General features: G+C 36.8%; 1 protein-coding gene across 1 annotated transcript in view; it reads right to left on the reverse strand.

The window, feature by feature from the left end:
• Nucleotides 1-16470, reverse strand: part of FSTL5 (follistatin like 5) — a gene marked incomplete at its 5' end in the record, with an annotated part of 136636 nt that overhangs the window by 20137 nt on the left and 100029 nt on the right. Inside the window, one exon of the mRNA XM_072406841.1 lies at nucleotides 9053-9079. Within this exon, the coding sequence (XP_072262942.1) occupies nucleotides 9053-9079 (27 nt within the window). The remainder of the gene's footprint in view (nucleotides 1-9052; nucleotides 9080-16470) is intronic.

The following is a 16470-nucleotide window of genomic DNA, read 5'->3' on the forward strand; positions in this document are numbered from 1 at the left end:
AAATATTTTAAGGCATTTCCATTTTTCAATTACAAAGTAGGGCTTATAAGATCTGCAACTAAATGTCATAAACTGTATGATATAAATAGGTGCAGATAAAACAATTATAACACAAACAATTATAAAAGGATAAAACAATTGAGACAATTTAGAAATGATTTACATTTCTGAAGTAATGGCTCCTAAAATGTGGTTTGAGTTTAAAATGTATCTAAACCCAAGAACAAAAATGTAATGTATTGTATCTAACAGTCCTTAATTTATTTTTGTTTGTACTGGAAAAACTCTATAGTTTAACCCAAATAGTAATTAGGAGGCATAGTTCAATGTTCTATACAAAACTGTTTCACTTCATAGATATTTTCAAGTCTTGCTTGAATATTATCTTTTCATTGGGACTATGATAGGGACTCATATGTTCTGAAATACAGCACTTCTTCCTTTTTATGCAATCAGTTTTTGATATACGCCTGTGAATTAGATGACTGCAATGTTCAGCTTCTTTACTTTTAGATCTTAGATAAAGCCTTGTCAGTCTGCTGCAGAATTTTCGATTACAGTCTAGAATTTGTTGTCCTTTATTAACTCCATTGCATCCTAAAAACACAACAGAGAACGAGTGCTATTTTTTCATTAAGTCTTTAAACTACATTGAGATTTTGAGTATGGTTTTCAGCTTATACTCTGCATATTCTACCAGTGATAGGAAGGAAAGACACACAGAACTTGCACACTACCCAGCACTAGTTTATCAACATTCACAACATATTTGATCCCCTGTCAAATCTCGATGGTGCTGACAAACCCCAGAAGTCTCTCCCCTTGAAACTCCTTCCACTTCTCCCCTTTTCCTTCTTCTGAAAGGAATCCCCTTATAACCTGAGCATCTTTGATCTTAGTACCCATGAATAGGTTTACCTACACTTACCTTCATGGAATTACATCCAAATTCTTCTGGTATATTTATGAGTGGATTAAAATTCCAAATACCTTTGATACCCCCTGAGGAAGCTAATTGCAAAATGCGTTGGTAGGATTTATTGAAGAAATTCAATTATACTGTAACACCTGGTCTCTTAGATGGACTCATCTATATCACTGCACTAATGTACTTGATGTAAGATGTAAAGATTCTTGCCAAAATATACAGATGCATTGTATAATTGAGTTAAAAAGAATTGCATACTTTAATATATACTTATGCATGTTCACTTGTTCATGTTTACATGTTCACTTTGTTATAAAACAACCTTGCTAATAATATAATCCTTTTTTCTCTCAATCTGTGTACTTTCAAATATTTTTGATACTGCCAAACACTTGATGTATTGACTGAGCTCATTTTGTACGATTTTAGACATCCATATATTAGAGACAATACTGTGTTTGCTGCTTGTTAAGTAGGTTTGCCTTTAAATTTTGTTTTAAATAATAAAGTTTAAGGAACCCTTATGATAGATATGATAACTTTCAATATGCTTCTGATTACCACAGTTTTTCCCATACAGTTTAGCTGTTTAAGCATTGCCACTGAGCAGTTGTGAGGCTGCCACGTATTAGAGCTCCACATCAAAGTATAGGAACCATTCATAAGTAAATTGTTTCTAAAACTGGAAGACAAGAAATTAGAACAAACATCTTAAGATATATTTCTGTAAGAATGAAGATGGTTTACAACTAACAGCTAGGAGACACAAATTATTTTTTACTTTCCATTAAGCATATCTCAGCTTATCTTGTCCTAAATTGTGTTAATTAAAAATAATAAACACTATAAGACACAGTACTTAAATTTAAGACTGTATAGAATCATGCCTTTTATATATAGAACACTTAATATATTACATAAAAAAATAAAAGAAAGTTTACCAAATAGCGTATTTGACTATATGCATAGAAATGTATGTACACTTTAAGCAAGCTGTTGATAGTTGCTATGACAGTTAAACAGAATACCATTACTGCTTCGAGGGTGATATTTAAAATATTACACTTTAATTATGATACAAATAATTAGTAAACAGTTTAAACATTATAGAGCCTCTCAGATACATATTTGGCAAGGATATCAGATTTGTGTTTTTGGCACAACATGATTCCCAAAGCAGTTGCTTTCATTAGATACAGAGCTTGGTCAATTTGAATCCCAATTTGAACCAGCTGTGTTGATAGTTTGTCTTTATTGCCTTACTATGCATCATCTGCTTACTGAAATAAAGTCTCTGAGCAAATTCCTTTTTGGCTTTTGCCTCTTTGCTGTGAAAATGAATCAACTTATAGCAAGTTAAAAACACTTCCTGTAATGTACCTAAACTACTGCCTACTGAAAACAGAAGATGTAACACAAATGTAATGATATGTAACTAGTTTTAGGATAGTGGGCCGACCGTACTTTGCTTTTTTACTTCTGTTTCACTATGATTTGTAAATGATATGGCATTCTTTGCATGAAAGAAAATTACACATTGCAAATGATAGCAGCAAATTTTAACTTTTGTAAAAAAAAAGGATCAGGTCCAGACACAAAACAATGAACCACAGGTAATGCAAGAACAGGACACAGTCTGTATTTTACTGTAGAGAAAATGTAGCAAATCATACAACCTGCTTTTTTCTTTTTAGTGCATGCCTCATAGTCCATAAACTATCAAATAAATCCTACTTGCCTGGCTGTAACTAAACATAAACCAAGGGATCCAGTAAAATATCCCCATTCTCAGCTTTTTGGAGATACTCACAATTCAAAACAACTTGTTGATAATATCACCCCCTAATAGGAAAAAATTAATTAATGTAATTTTTAACTATAACGCAGCAGGGTATACAACTGGAAGTGATTCCCAACTAACAGCATCCAATAGGAATACTTTTCAGTTTGCTATAACTACAAAACTTTGCCTTTTGTTGTAGAACATTTCCAGGTCCTGTCACTTTCACCTACGCAACATCTCAAAAATCCACCCCTACCTGTCCCCTGAGACCACCAAACTCCTTGTACACGCTCTTATCATCTCCCGTTTGGACTACTGTAACATCCTTCTCGCTGGTATTCCACTAACCCGACTCTCTCCTCTACAATCTATTATGAATGCTGCAGCCAGACTCATCCATCCTTCCCTCCGCTCCTCTTCCGCTGCATCTCTTTGTAGTTCTCTCCATTGGCTTCCATTTCACCTTAGAATCAAATTTAAGCTCCTGTGCTTTGCCTTCAAATCCCTACACAGTTATTGTCCCACTTACATCTCTGACATGGTTAAAAAATACTCCCCCTGCCGCTCCCTCCGCTCCTCCAATGATCCACTAATGACTTCCTCACTCATAACCTCATCACACGCACGGATACAAGACTTCTCTAGAGCTGCTCCAACTCTCTGGAATGGTCTTCCTCGCCATATTCGGCTTGCTCCTACTTTCTGCTCATTTAAAAGAGTGCTCAAAACCCATTTTTTCAAACTTGCCTACCCATCTTCTTCTGTCTGCTAAACCCTCATTACTTCCCACCACTACATATCGCCCATCCTATTGTGTGTGAAATTCCCCCACCTACTAGATTGTAAGCTCTTCGGGGCAGGGTCCTCTCCTCCTGTATCACTGTCTGTATTAGTCTGTCATTTTCAATCCCTATTTAATGTACAGCGCTGCGTAATATGTTGGCGCTATATAAATCCTGTTTAATAATAATAATAATAATAATAATAATAATAGAGAATAATAGCTGCTGATTATTCTGGTGAGTATTTTCCAATATTTAAAATTGTTGTAACCTCTAAGTTTATTGTGGGTCCCTTGACTCGCCATATCTCAATGAACATGGCACATTAAAGAGTTTTATGGTATACGTGTTCAATGTTTTACAATGTTTTTTTCCATGTTTGGACAAAAATAAAGATTTAGAGTGTAATATTGTATGCTTTAATCTGGTTGTGTTCATTCCTGTATATTTCTTCGTTCATATCTGTTCTGTTTTTTGTATTGTACCCAAAAACTCTTTGGAACAATTTACATTAGGATTAAAAAAAAAGGAGTGCTTGAAATGAGAGTTTTTTTTTTTTTTTTTTTTTTAGAAAAGTTCAGATATCCACTTCCTGATGCTTTAAAATTAAATACATACAATATAATTTGTTTGATTGCAGTTGCCAACTTTAATCAGTGCTCATTTTTTAAAGTAAGGGAATTTAGATGTTTTTCTTTATTATATAATACTAATTACCCTCAAAGGATGCACCTAAAATAATTCTTCATATTGTTTAACAAAAGTGGTGGTGGGTTCACTAATGTTATCTTAAAGGACACTGTTCCATTGGTGTTTCCTCATCAGCAGAAGAACACTAGAATCTCTGATATGCAACTTTCACTTTCCCTGATGGAAGTCACCGACTCTTGCAGATCCATCGATCCCTCCAGAGGTTTTCAGGATCGGTTCCACGTCCCCCTGCAATATCCCTTTGTCTCAGTGGAGAGGAAGCGCCGGGCACCGCCATCTTGCCTTCTTCTGCTTTCTGCCTACGTCACCTGATATCAGGCATGCACAGAAGGAGCAGCCAGAGAAGCTTTCTGGGATGCATGTTACTAAGTTACTAAATTATTACATTGCTTACAGTGAATTTGAAAGGAAGCAGTCCACTAAAATGCTTATTTGACAGAACAATAGATAACCATTTTTGATATATATATAAAAAAAAGGTTTAAAAGCTAAACAAACTCTCTTGACATTACCCTGTAGTACAAATACAAATGTATGTTTATTTTAAATCTCCTATCAAATGCAGGCCATTTATTTCTATTTAAAGAAGAATTTATTTACTTATTTAAAGAAGCAGCCAAAGTACTATAAATATCACTTGCAAGACTTTTGAAAGGTTGTGTGATTACTTGAGTATATAGAGTGTAATGCGCCTGGGCACACAAACCACAGCCAACTCCAAGAATCCTTTTGTAAAGCTTCATTTGTAGTCATAAAACAAAGTAAGGGTTAATCACAGATGATCAGTCTGATAAGCATGGAACAGAAGGGTAAGGCAAAGGCAGGTCAGGAACAAGAGTAGTCACAAACAATCGAAGGTCAGGCCAGGCGGAGTTCAGGCAGAATCAGGTATCAGACCGAGTTGCTATTGGTAACGACACAACAGGTTAATATGAACCAACACAGAAAAGCACACTGTACTCACAGAGGCTTATAGCGGGCAATGGTGTTCAGGACAGGTTCTCCTTAAATGGCCTAGAGTGCCTAATGACCTTGCGCGACCTAGCGCCATTTGATTGGAGGATAACTGACTCCCCTGTGGCCGAATGGCAGCAGGGAATTCAATCTATGCCCCGCCCCGCGGCGAGGCAGCCTGGTGCCTCGCCCCTGGGGGGTACAAGAGGCACACGTGGTAGCGCGCGCATCCTTCCCACAGCACCCTTGGGATGTGCCCTACTTTGCACATCCACAGCAGTGCCTGCTGCAGCGGCATCTCCCTCTGCAGCTGTGATCGTCAGGGACGCCGTGGGCTCGCTGGAAAGGTAAGTTCCTTACACTACCCCCCCTTCAGGAGGGGCCTCAGGACCCTCATGTCGGGGTGTCAGTAATCCCGGCGAAATTCCGACACAAGTTCTACCGCATGTTCGCGGTAGGCCCCCTTCAAATCTAGCTTGGTGAAGAATTGGGCCCCATTGACCTGAGAGAAAAGATCATCCATAAGGGGCAGAGGGTACTGATTCTTCACAGTAATCTTGTTTAGGTCCCTGTAATCAATACAGGGGCTTAACCCACCATCCTTCTTCTCCACAAAAAAGAAGCCTGCACCCGCAGGGGAAGAGGATGGACGGATGAAGCCCTTCTCTAAATTTTCTTGGATGTATTCTTTCCGGGTCTTTATCTCTGGCCTTGTGAGATTGAACAAATGACCCCCCGGGGGCATGGTACCCAGGAGTAACTCCATGGGGAAATCAAAGGAACGATAATGTGGGAGTTTGTCAGCTGACCGGGGCCAGAAGACATCAGCAAACTCCTGGTAAGGCTCGGGCAATTTTTGTAACACCTCAAGGGCCCATACTGGCATTACTGGAGTAAGGCATCTAGCCTGACATTTGGTCCCCCACTGAATGATCTGACCCGACTCCCAATTAATAACAGGGTTATGAGATTTCAACAAAGGGAGGCCTAGAATCAGGGGGGGTTTTACCATCCTGATCACAATAAGGTGGATCACTTCCTTATGGGATGCCCCCTGTTATGTGCACTTCTGGGGTAATAAAGGTGTAAAGACCCTGTTGAAGAGGGGTGCCATCGATGGCAGCTAAGGACAATTCAGGCCCAAGAGGGGCGACAGGTATTCCCAGTTGAGAGGCAACAACTTGGTCCAATAGGTTACCATCTGTCCCGGAGTCAAGAAAGACCATGACTTGGCGGGACTTCCTGTCCCAGGATATGGTAGCCGGAACCAGGATACGTCATGGAGACCAGGCCAACGGGTCTGAGAGGCTCCCTTCTGCACCCCCGATACACTGGAACCTTTCAGGTCCTTGCGAGGGCAGGTCCTGTGACCGGGATCGCCACAGTAAAGTCAACCTTGCATACGCCAATTGCACTGGGCAGGGGCTAGTTTGGATGAACCAATCTCCATGGGTTCCCCCAGGTCAGGCATAGAAAATGGAAACGTTGCAGGTAGTGTGGTTTCAACTGAGGAGGCGAGGAGGAGGAGGTGTTCTACGGAACACTTTTTATAGACGGAGTTCTCCGATCCTCTGGTCGACACAGATGGACTGCTGTATCGCAAGATCCAGAGTGGATGGAGAAGGAAGACCCAACAGCAGGTCCTTGACTTGATCGCTGAGGCCCTGACGGAAGCGATGGAGGCGAGCTGCGTCTTCCCACCGGGTACTGGCGGCCCAGCTCCGAAATTCTGCTGAATATTCTTCCACAGGACGTCTCCCCTGAGTTAGGTATTCCAAGTTTAGCTCAGCTGTTCGAGTCAGGTCCGGGTCATCATAAATCACCCCCATAACAGCAAAGAAGTCAGTGACAGAACTGAATGCAGGATCATCTGGAGGCAAATTGAATGCCCATCCCTGCGGCTCACCTTTTAGGAGGGAGATGACCACTCCAATATGTTGGCATGTTGTCCCCAAGGCAATAGGGCGAAGTTGGAAGTACAGAAGACAGGAGTCCCGGAAGTTGGGGAAGTCCTGTCTGTTCCCTGAAAATTTCTCAGGTAACAGAATCAGAGGTTCCACTGGCACCGCTGGGCTGGATACATTTGGACCCGAGTTTTGCCCTGGGAGCGACCGTAATTCACCTGCCATTTCCATCAGGTGCTCACGAACCTTCGTGGGGTGACCGGTGAGAGCCCCTAATGCAAGCTATGGTAGGCCCCGCTGGATTTCCTCTATTAGGACTGGGTGGTGTGTGAATAGCCCACTATACTGTAAAGCGCCTGGGAACGCAAACCACAGCCAACTCCAAGAATGCTTTTGTCCTTACATAGAGTACATAAAAATACTGTTAAATGTTTTTACACTTACTCTACGTGTCCTTGATGTTCATACTAGTCAACATGTCCAACTTGAAGAAGCAGAATGATTTGTTGTGAGCATATGAGTAATAGATTCTCTCTTAAAGATAGGAAAAAGCATTAAAGTGGACCTTCCACTTTATCCAAGATTTGTTTATTCAGTGTGGGCTCCCTCCCTGATCATGTGATTCTCCTGTTGACAAGCTTCCTAGACCTAGGTCAACATTGGCCGAATCTAATCAACATGAAATCATCACAGCTACATTTTAATGTTCTATATTGAGGTTTTTCCAGTCTTCCAGAAATGTATTATAATACTGGTTTTACCTAATTCCACTGCAAAAAAAACCCAAAAAACTTTCTGATAATAAGAGCAAAAGTACGTAATTTGTTCGAATGAAAACCTGGAAGATTCTATTAGTGAAAACATTACTATAATAAAACACAAAGCATAATTATATATATATATATATATATATATATATATACGGTATATATATATATATTTATTTATTTATATATTTTTATATTAAAGTGCAACAGTTAGTGCTGTTAAAACCAGCGTTAAAATAAAACATGCTTTTTACTGCTGCCTACTGGCAACCTCTAGGCACAAGGGGCAGTAACGGGAGGTAACCACTAGGCTGTTTAAAGCGTCCCCCCCCCCAACTTCTCTGGTCCAAGCAGTACTGATACACAAACGTTTTAGGAAAATATTAATACATCCTTAAAGACAGCAATCTTTAAAAAAGGAAAAAAAAGGAATGCCCTCAAACGTAGTGATAGCAGTTACAATTTAAACTTATGGGAGGTGGCTGGGGTGGAAAATGGTCCTTGGACACTGAACGTAGCATCTGAAAAAAGTGTGCATTAAACTGCATTAAAAAAAAAAGGAAAAACCCAACCAGTATCACTTGAAAAAAATTGTAGTGTGAACATGCCCTAAATCTATGTTAACAATTGGGTTTGGCTTTGATTGTATCTAATCCAAACAATTAAAAATAGTTGATGTTTTATCGTTTTGAAATATCGCATTTCATGCATTATTCTATAGGGCACTAAATAAATCTGCAGTATTCATCATACGAATTCCAATACTATTTTCTACTCAATACAACAATTTTAAACCCTTTTTGTTAGACAGAAATAGAAATCTGGACTCCTCATATCAACAGCTGTCAATTGCTTTTAATTGTGTATATTCACAGGGCAGCCTTTTTTGTTGTGTAATATGAATGTTGTGTTTTTTTAAAGGAGTATTGCCCTTTGATTTACTGCTGCCCTTATCTCACCTTAGTCCCATTTGTATTCTCTGAACAAAAACAGACTCTCAGTGGCTAATCCATTTATTGGTTTTCTCTCATGCGAAAAGAATATGATTAGAATTTATCGCCAATCAAAATATGGTACAGGAAATACCTTGAAATATAAATGCTAAACTGCTCAAAAACATTTAAAATTCACTCTAAATGCTCTTAGGAAACCAGAAGCAAAATACCACATTAATCAATGGTTCTTTCTGCTGAGACTACATTTAAAATGTTTTATTTTAATACCTTCTTTTCGCCACAATATATTGGACACTGCAGCATGTTGGAAAGAAAAAAACAAGACACAAACAAAAATAAACAAAGAAACAGATGAGTACGAGAATATGCAGAATGATGAATTGTGCTGAAATTATATGCATCTATGTTAAATCATTTACTAATTGTATCTGTTCATTATGCAAAATGATTAACAAGCAATCCAAAATTTAAAGCTGAACACATCTACAGTCTGGGTTTAAGGCAAAACAATGTATATACGTTTATTGCAAAATTAAAGCCCATCTGTGGGCATAGAACTCATAACAGATGCATTTCCTTATTGGCATCAATATTTTGCAGGTGGTGTTTTTTAACACACCGTAGCAAAATAATAAAAATAGATTGCCAACAGTATTTGTTCATAGGTCAGTAAATACATAGATGGAAACAGGCCTTTAGTAGTATTATATTAAAACAATATCATACTATCCCTTTAATCATAAAAAACAAACAAAAAGTCAACAGAGATTTTAAAGGCTAAAAGTTTACCAAGAGATAATAGTATAACACAGTTATTTTGTTATATATCTATAAAAATTGTACATAGGCACATCAAATCAAACATACAGTGCTCACTAAACTGATTACAGTTTCCTAATCTTTACTAAAAGTACAACTATGTCTTTGCAGCATGCTAAGGTCAATTCTTGCAGTTGTATTGGTCATGTTACAAATGTGATCCCAATATGTAGTATGAGTATGGCCACCATTTTTCTTAATTTAAATTAATTTATATACTTTTAAATACCAAATTGCATAATGTTATTTTTTATACAATAGTATTATCAGTTTTCATTTATAAATTGTGTCCCTTATACACACCTATACACATATCAAGGATATTGGATGCATATTTAGGAGTTTGTAACATATATTTGGTAATACTTAAGTATTTATGATTAATAAAGGACACTTTGTCAGCTCCTGAAAGTCTTTGTATAAAAAACATGTAAAAGCGATTTTAAGTGTATTACCCGGAAATATGAAAGTATCTGTGATAGACTGAAGTATTACTTACTGGGTAGTCTGTTTAGTCATGTGTACAACTTTTTTTGGATATATAATAAAACAACTGTTTTATAATATTTTTTCTTGGCACAATTTTAGCTTTTGTAGTCCATGTTGGTTTTCTTGTTTTCAATGAATTTTGAAAGATAGGGCATGTGGCTGAGCATTTATACATGTTGGGCTTCTTTGCCTTTAGACCTAAGTTCCCATAAAAGGTAACCTAAATAAGATCAATAACCTTTTTTTAATCATTTTAAATAGCACAGTACAAAAATTATAGTGCCATTCACATCAATCATTTGTATGATTTCATAAAACATTTTATTATTCAAGCATTACTGGCTGATCATGGTGTTCTCTAGTATAAATAATGTAATCTTTATGTATATTGCCACCGCAAAACGTGAAAGATTAGGTATATAGTATGCCTTTTATATAGATATTTTTTAATATATTTCCTTAGTTTCAGTAAGGAAGAATTTTAATGTCCTTGTCCTTTTGGCAAAAAAAAATAATTACATAATTGTACAATAGTTACTAATTTGTTTTGTACTGAATTACAGCAAATGCTTCCTTGGATCAGTTCAAAATATGACACATGACAAATAACATTGGATACATGTTACTTAAATCTAAATAAAGAATGTTTTGGCATAGTTGTATAACACTAATTCAAGATATCAGATTTACTTTAAACCTATGTTTGCTTTAAAGTACAGCAAAGTCTTTAAAGAATTAATTTTGAAAGTAGGTCATTATATATGCACTGTAATGATTTCCATTCATTATGTATATCTCTCAAGATCAAGAGAGAATTCCTTTACCTTTTTATTTTCAGTACAATTTATATGTTTGAAGCATGAAAAAAGACACAGGTGAACTGACACAATTAAATTAAAATAAAATTCTACAAAGATTCAAAGGCTTTTTAGCTGTGGGTTGCCTCCCTAAATTATAGCCCATGCTGCTGTAAAAAACATAGCAAGCCAGGGAAAATGTGATTAAATAAACTTTGTTCTAATTATAATTGAAAAGTGAAAACAAGTTGTTTTAATTGTCCAGACTGTTAAGTAGGTTTATACGATCAGTCTTTACATAATTGATATTTATATTGTATATATACAGGTTTAATCATTCACTGGGTCCCTGTATTTGGCAGAGACTTTAAAAAAAGGCTAAATCTAAACATGATTGCAAAATTGGACAACCTGACACAATTTTGAGAATAAGGAAGGATTAAGGAGGTTCAGACCTGCAGCGGGAGCCCAGAATACCTGGCAGCTGACACATTACCGGCTACTCCGCTACTCACACCGCATTCCTTAAAGAACCAACATTTGCAGAATTAACAGCGAATGGCAGCAATGGGTGCTGAACTGTTCACTGCAGTCCCATTCATTCTATATTGGACTGTCACTTGTAGATGCTACATGTAGCATCTACACTATCACTGTTTTAGAAGGCCTTGGTCATTAAACAAAAATGTCACATTCAAAGCATTATTGCAAACTGAGTCAGGAGAAAAGTGTGTTGTGTAATTAAATAATGGAATGCTAATGAGCTAAACTGAAATGTAAATTACCGCACCACTGACCTTAAAATGCTTTTCCCGCCTACATTTTGCTTTTATTTATGGGAACACTAGATGCCATTTCCTATTTTTTTCTTTTTGTAACCCACAACCCCTACAATTTTAGTGAATATACCATGTTCAAGAATTTTGTGAGTTACTGCAGTCCCTGGATTTCTGAAGACCCAGGAATGTTCTAAATCGACAATATGTTCCTAAGTCTTTTACAAACCAGTAGAAAGCAAGAATTACTTTTAAATATGAGTTATGTTTTAAAATTGCTAACCTACAGGTCAGTTAATACTTTTCATACAGCATTATACGGCATTTTCATTGACATAAAGGGCTGTTAGCAGGCATCTGGAATTTCCATTTAACCAGCTCTGCAAAATGTGGGAAGTGCTTAATCTTTGGTTTGATCCATTTTATAACATATATGTTTTTCTATTCCTTCCATGGCTAGTAGTGTTCCTCTGTGTTAATTGCATGGATCATGCCAATAAATTGAGATGTTGAACCTTATGCTACAATCACTTGACACCGCTTGATTATACACAGGTTATCTCTATTTAACTAATTATGTGACCTTGGAAAATAATTGGCTGGATGAATAATAACTTAATTGTGCCAAAAATAAAGGTAATGCATACTTATGAAACTTCTATTTTGTGTTTTTCCATATTTAATTCACCATGCAGGATTTTGTATTCCATGTAAAGAAGTACCCTTTCAAACAAAATTAACTCATGCAGTTCTATTACAGCATGTGAACATCATGTCAACAGTTTATTCTGTAATTGATTATTGGCCAAAAAAACACAGAAATCCCCCCCCACAAAACAACATTATTTCTCATTCTAAAACTGTATCCATTCTGCTTTAAACATGCCTTCTCCAGAAAATGATTGCAGGTATAAAAAGTTTAGTAATCCATGGCGTGTGTTCTTTTTTTTTACAGTAGTTTATCTTCCATCAATAGCAATGGTGCCCTACTCCTTTTTCTGGATTCCAGTCTTTAAACTCAAATTATCTATGTAGAAACCCAAAATCAAAAACACATTATTTGAGGGTCTGCAAGCTAAATACTGGCCAAGGTTCTGGCCCTAGTTGATCATCTTTGTAGATTATTTATCCAATAAAATGGTGATAAACTGTGGAATGCTTTCTGGAACTTTTCCCATTTATACCAGTACCTAGCACTAGCTAAATCTGGAACAAATCATGTTAGTGTTTTATAGTTTACTGGTGACTGTTTAAGTGGCAGGGATGAATATATGGAGGGTTAATAAAGGTCTTGGCTACAAGAGGAGGCTGCCTATGTGGTTTAAAAGGTTATGCAGCTAAAATGTTCCCTATTCTTTGCATAGGCTACTCTGAATTATTTCAACTCATTGAAATTCTACTCTGCAAACAACTTCACTCTCTTGTATTTTTATTGCAACATAATCAATGGCTACATGACATGTAACAACAGTCAAGTAGGGAGAATGCCAGCAAGTTTGGTCTTTGAAGAGGAAAACCAGATTTAGCAGCAGGCAGAACTGTTTTCAGTGTAACCAAAACAAGGAAAGGAGGAAGGCTTCTTTCAACATTTTACTTGTGTTGCTTATGCAGAACCATAAGATGGAACACTGAGCACAAGAATGTATAAAAATGTTATCCACTTAGTATGAATATTTATAAGCAGAAAAAATATGACATAAGCACTGAAGCTTAGAATGAAGCTGCCCCCTGTCTGGCAGACATGTTAGTATTGGACATTAGGATAACAGTGATTGAGAACTCAAATTTACAGATAGGATATAGACAGTTGTGACATTTGATTTAAAATAGCTTGTATGAAATGCAAGCTGCATGCTTGTGTTGTTCTAGACTGACAAGTACACCATTGACATTAGGGACCCCTCTTTATCCTTTAATGCTACACTGCATCTGAGTGTACTGGAAAAGCTGACGATAATAGTTTCACGTGCAACAGTTTGACATTACGGAAATGTTTTTCCATCTGCTACCATTCCAAATACTGGATTGTTTTGTTTAACAACGATACGGTTAATGTCATTAAAAGGAAACAAATGAAAAACATCACATTTTTCTTTGCAAAATCTCTGTTGACACTGCAGAATTAGTTCTACATATTGTGTTAAATAAGCAAAAAAATACAGAAACTTTCTAGAGCTGTTTCTCAGCATATAAACTGGCAATTAAAATTAAATTAATCCTAGAGGATTCGTCTTCAGGAATTCCACATTATAACTACAGCACCATTAGTAAATATTGGTGATAAAAAAACAGTATTAAAGGGGATAAAATCACTGTGATGGATCTGAGAGGATTAAATGTTAATGATAAAGTTTGGAAAAGAAACATTTTCAGTTTTTCCCATTTTACAGTTCACTTGAGTTAATACAAAAAAAAAAAAAAAGAAAGAAAAAAAATTGCGATCCGAAGAAATTTTGAATGACAGAGGTGAGAGATTGAAAAATTAGCAGAGCTGAAATAATGTAATAGGAAAGATGGCGTTCATCTTGAAAGCGGGTTTGCACGTTCCAAGAGTCAATAATGGAGAAAAAAGAAAATGAAGAGGTATAGGTGAAATGAGTTGGCACAAAAGCCACAGACCATAAAAATACGGAAGATTTGAAGAAAGATTGTGTTTATAGCATATGTGAAGGCTTCAGATTTTTTACAATGGCTCTACAGGTGTACAAAGATGCCCTTCAAAAGACCTGTATGCGTTTGTTGACCTACAGCAAACATTTAGATATAATTAGGAAATTTGTAAATGTTTACACTTCAAAAATTTTTGCTCATAATTTGAATGCTAACTTGAATATATTTTTAGTGATATACTCCTACTCTTATACAAGCATAGATTTATAAAAAAAAAAGTATTAATTCATTTTCTCTAAGCTGGCAGAAATTTCTGTAAACTATAGGGAAATTTACTAATATTGTACTTGTTAACCAGGATCCTTTACATTCGAGTTGCTGTTTGAGTTTGACCCAAACATGAAATCAACCTAAATACTGATCATTCAGTTCGGTTATGCAAAAAAAAACATTGCAGATGTTCAATCTAAATTCTTGTTTCAACGCAGGCTCCCTCATAAAGTCCTAGTGCAATAATGAGCAGCTGGAGGTGGAGCAGGGTAGCAGCATCTATCTTTAGTGCAAAAAGTACAAGCGTTGCCAATTTTTAAACTAGTGCTGCCCACTCCATACAATTCCATGTACTGATGCCCAATTCTTAGTTTGGGGGAGGGAGGCCTAGCCAGGGGAGGAAAAGGTAGAGCTGCGATTGTCAGTTGTAGTGGTCATTTGAAGATGGGGTCCACAGGCTTACCTAAAGAGAGATGCCACCTCATGATGCACAGGTCCTGATTTATTAAAGCTCCCCAAGGCAGGAGAGGATACATTTTCATCAGCGAAGCTGGATGGCCTACAAAACTTGGAATGGATCTGGTCCAGGATTGAAAACATTTGCTAACTAATAGCAAGTGACTTTTAGGAAATCAATTCCAGATCACCCAGCTTCGTCTTGGGGAGCTTTAATAAATCAGGTCTACACTGTGAGATTAGGTACAATCAGGAGGAGGAGGAACACAATGAGAAGGAAGGAGACCTGAAGGTCTTCCAAAGTCAATGAAGCTGATCAGTAACTAAGAAAGAAACTCCTAAACCCCACTCTGTAATGTTGGAAAGCATGACATACAATAAAAAGAATGCCAGTAAACAGATCTATAGTCAGCAGCAGATGGATAAATAAGAGGACAGATGGGTTGGGGTGATGGCCCATCTGGACCTTTTGTTGACATCTAAAATTAGATGATCTTAGCTGTTTTCCCATAACACACTTATGACATTTTGTCTCCAGTCGTTCCATATCAAATTAGCTGGGAAGTCTATTAAATTCATGAAGTTTACATTAACCAATCCCAATCTAGCTGGGTGTGTCAACCAATAGTCATTCTACAGATCACACCCCCTAACCAATCCAAGATCCCTAATGATACCTAATGGGAATTAACTATATAAAAATGGGAGCTGAGAGAATGGCAGTCTCTTCTTAGGAAAGCAGGCACCTGGGGTGCCCATCAACATCTTAACAGTTAGCTATAATTTATTCCTGAATGCATTCCCATTTTGTCTTATATGTGTCTATGTTCTTGTTGTGTTGTTTTGCTGCATTGTAATTGAAGTATTATGTACTAACCATTACTGCATTACTGTGTATTTTGTTGAATAAAGTTCCTATATTCCTATCAAACAATACTGTATATTTTATGTTTCAACTTGTTCCTTTAATAAACTGTTTGAGTGACAGGCTATAATTTGTGTATGAACTTTCATTTATTGAATATAACTTGTCATGGATAGGGTTATATATTATCCATATTTATGCATATATTAGTCTTATTTAACACCCCCCGCATATGCCCTTTCTTACTGCCAGAGCCTGTAGGAAGAAATCTCCTAGGTTCTTGGCCCTTATTTAAATTAGACATGCTATTTAATGTTGAAAACCATTGTGACAGCTTGGCCACACAATTTCTTCAGTTCTGTTTCTCAAACACAAGCAAAGGTATTTGGTATTTGATTTCTAGTGTAGTTAGAATGCAAAGATTCATATACAGGGGAGATGAAATTATCTCCTACTAAAGTAAGCAAAATAAAAAGGTGAACGCAAAGGTGAAGGGCATTTTTTTTAGGGCAGTAAAGAGCACATTTTCTACAGAGTAGGCAATTGACATCAAGAACACATGTTGCTCAGCTTTCTGTCAAGCAATAACGCCTGTGATTTGTC

This window comes from Pyxicephalus adspersus, chromosome 3 (assembly GCF_032062135.1).
Source record: "Pyxicephalus adspersus chromosome 3, UCB_Pads_2.0, whole genome shotgun sequence".
In the NCBI taxonomy this organism is placed as follows: domain Eukaryota; kingdom Metazoa; phylum Chordata; class Amphibia; order Anura; family Pyxicephalidae; genus Pyxicephalus; species Pyxicephalus adspersus.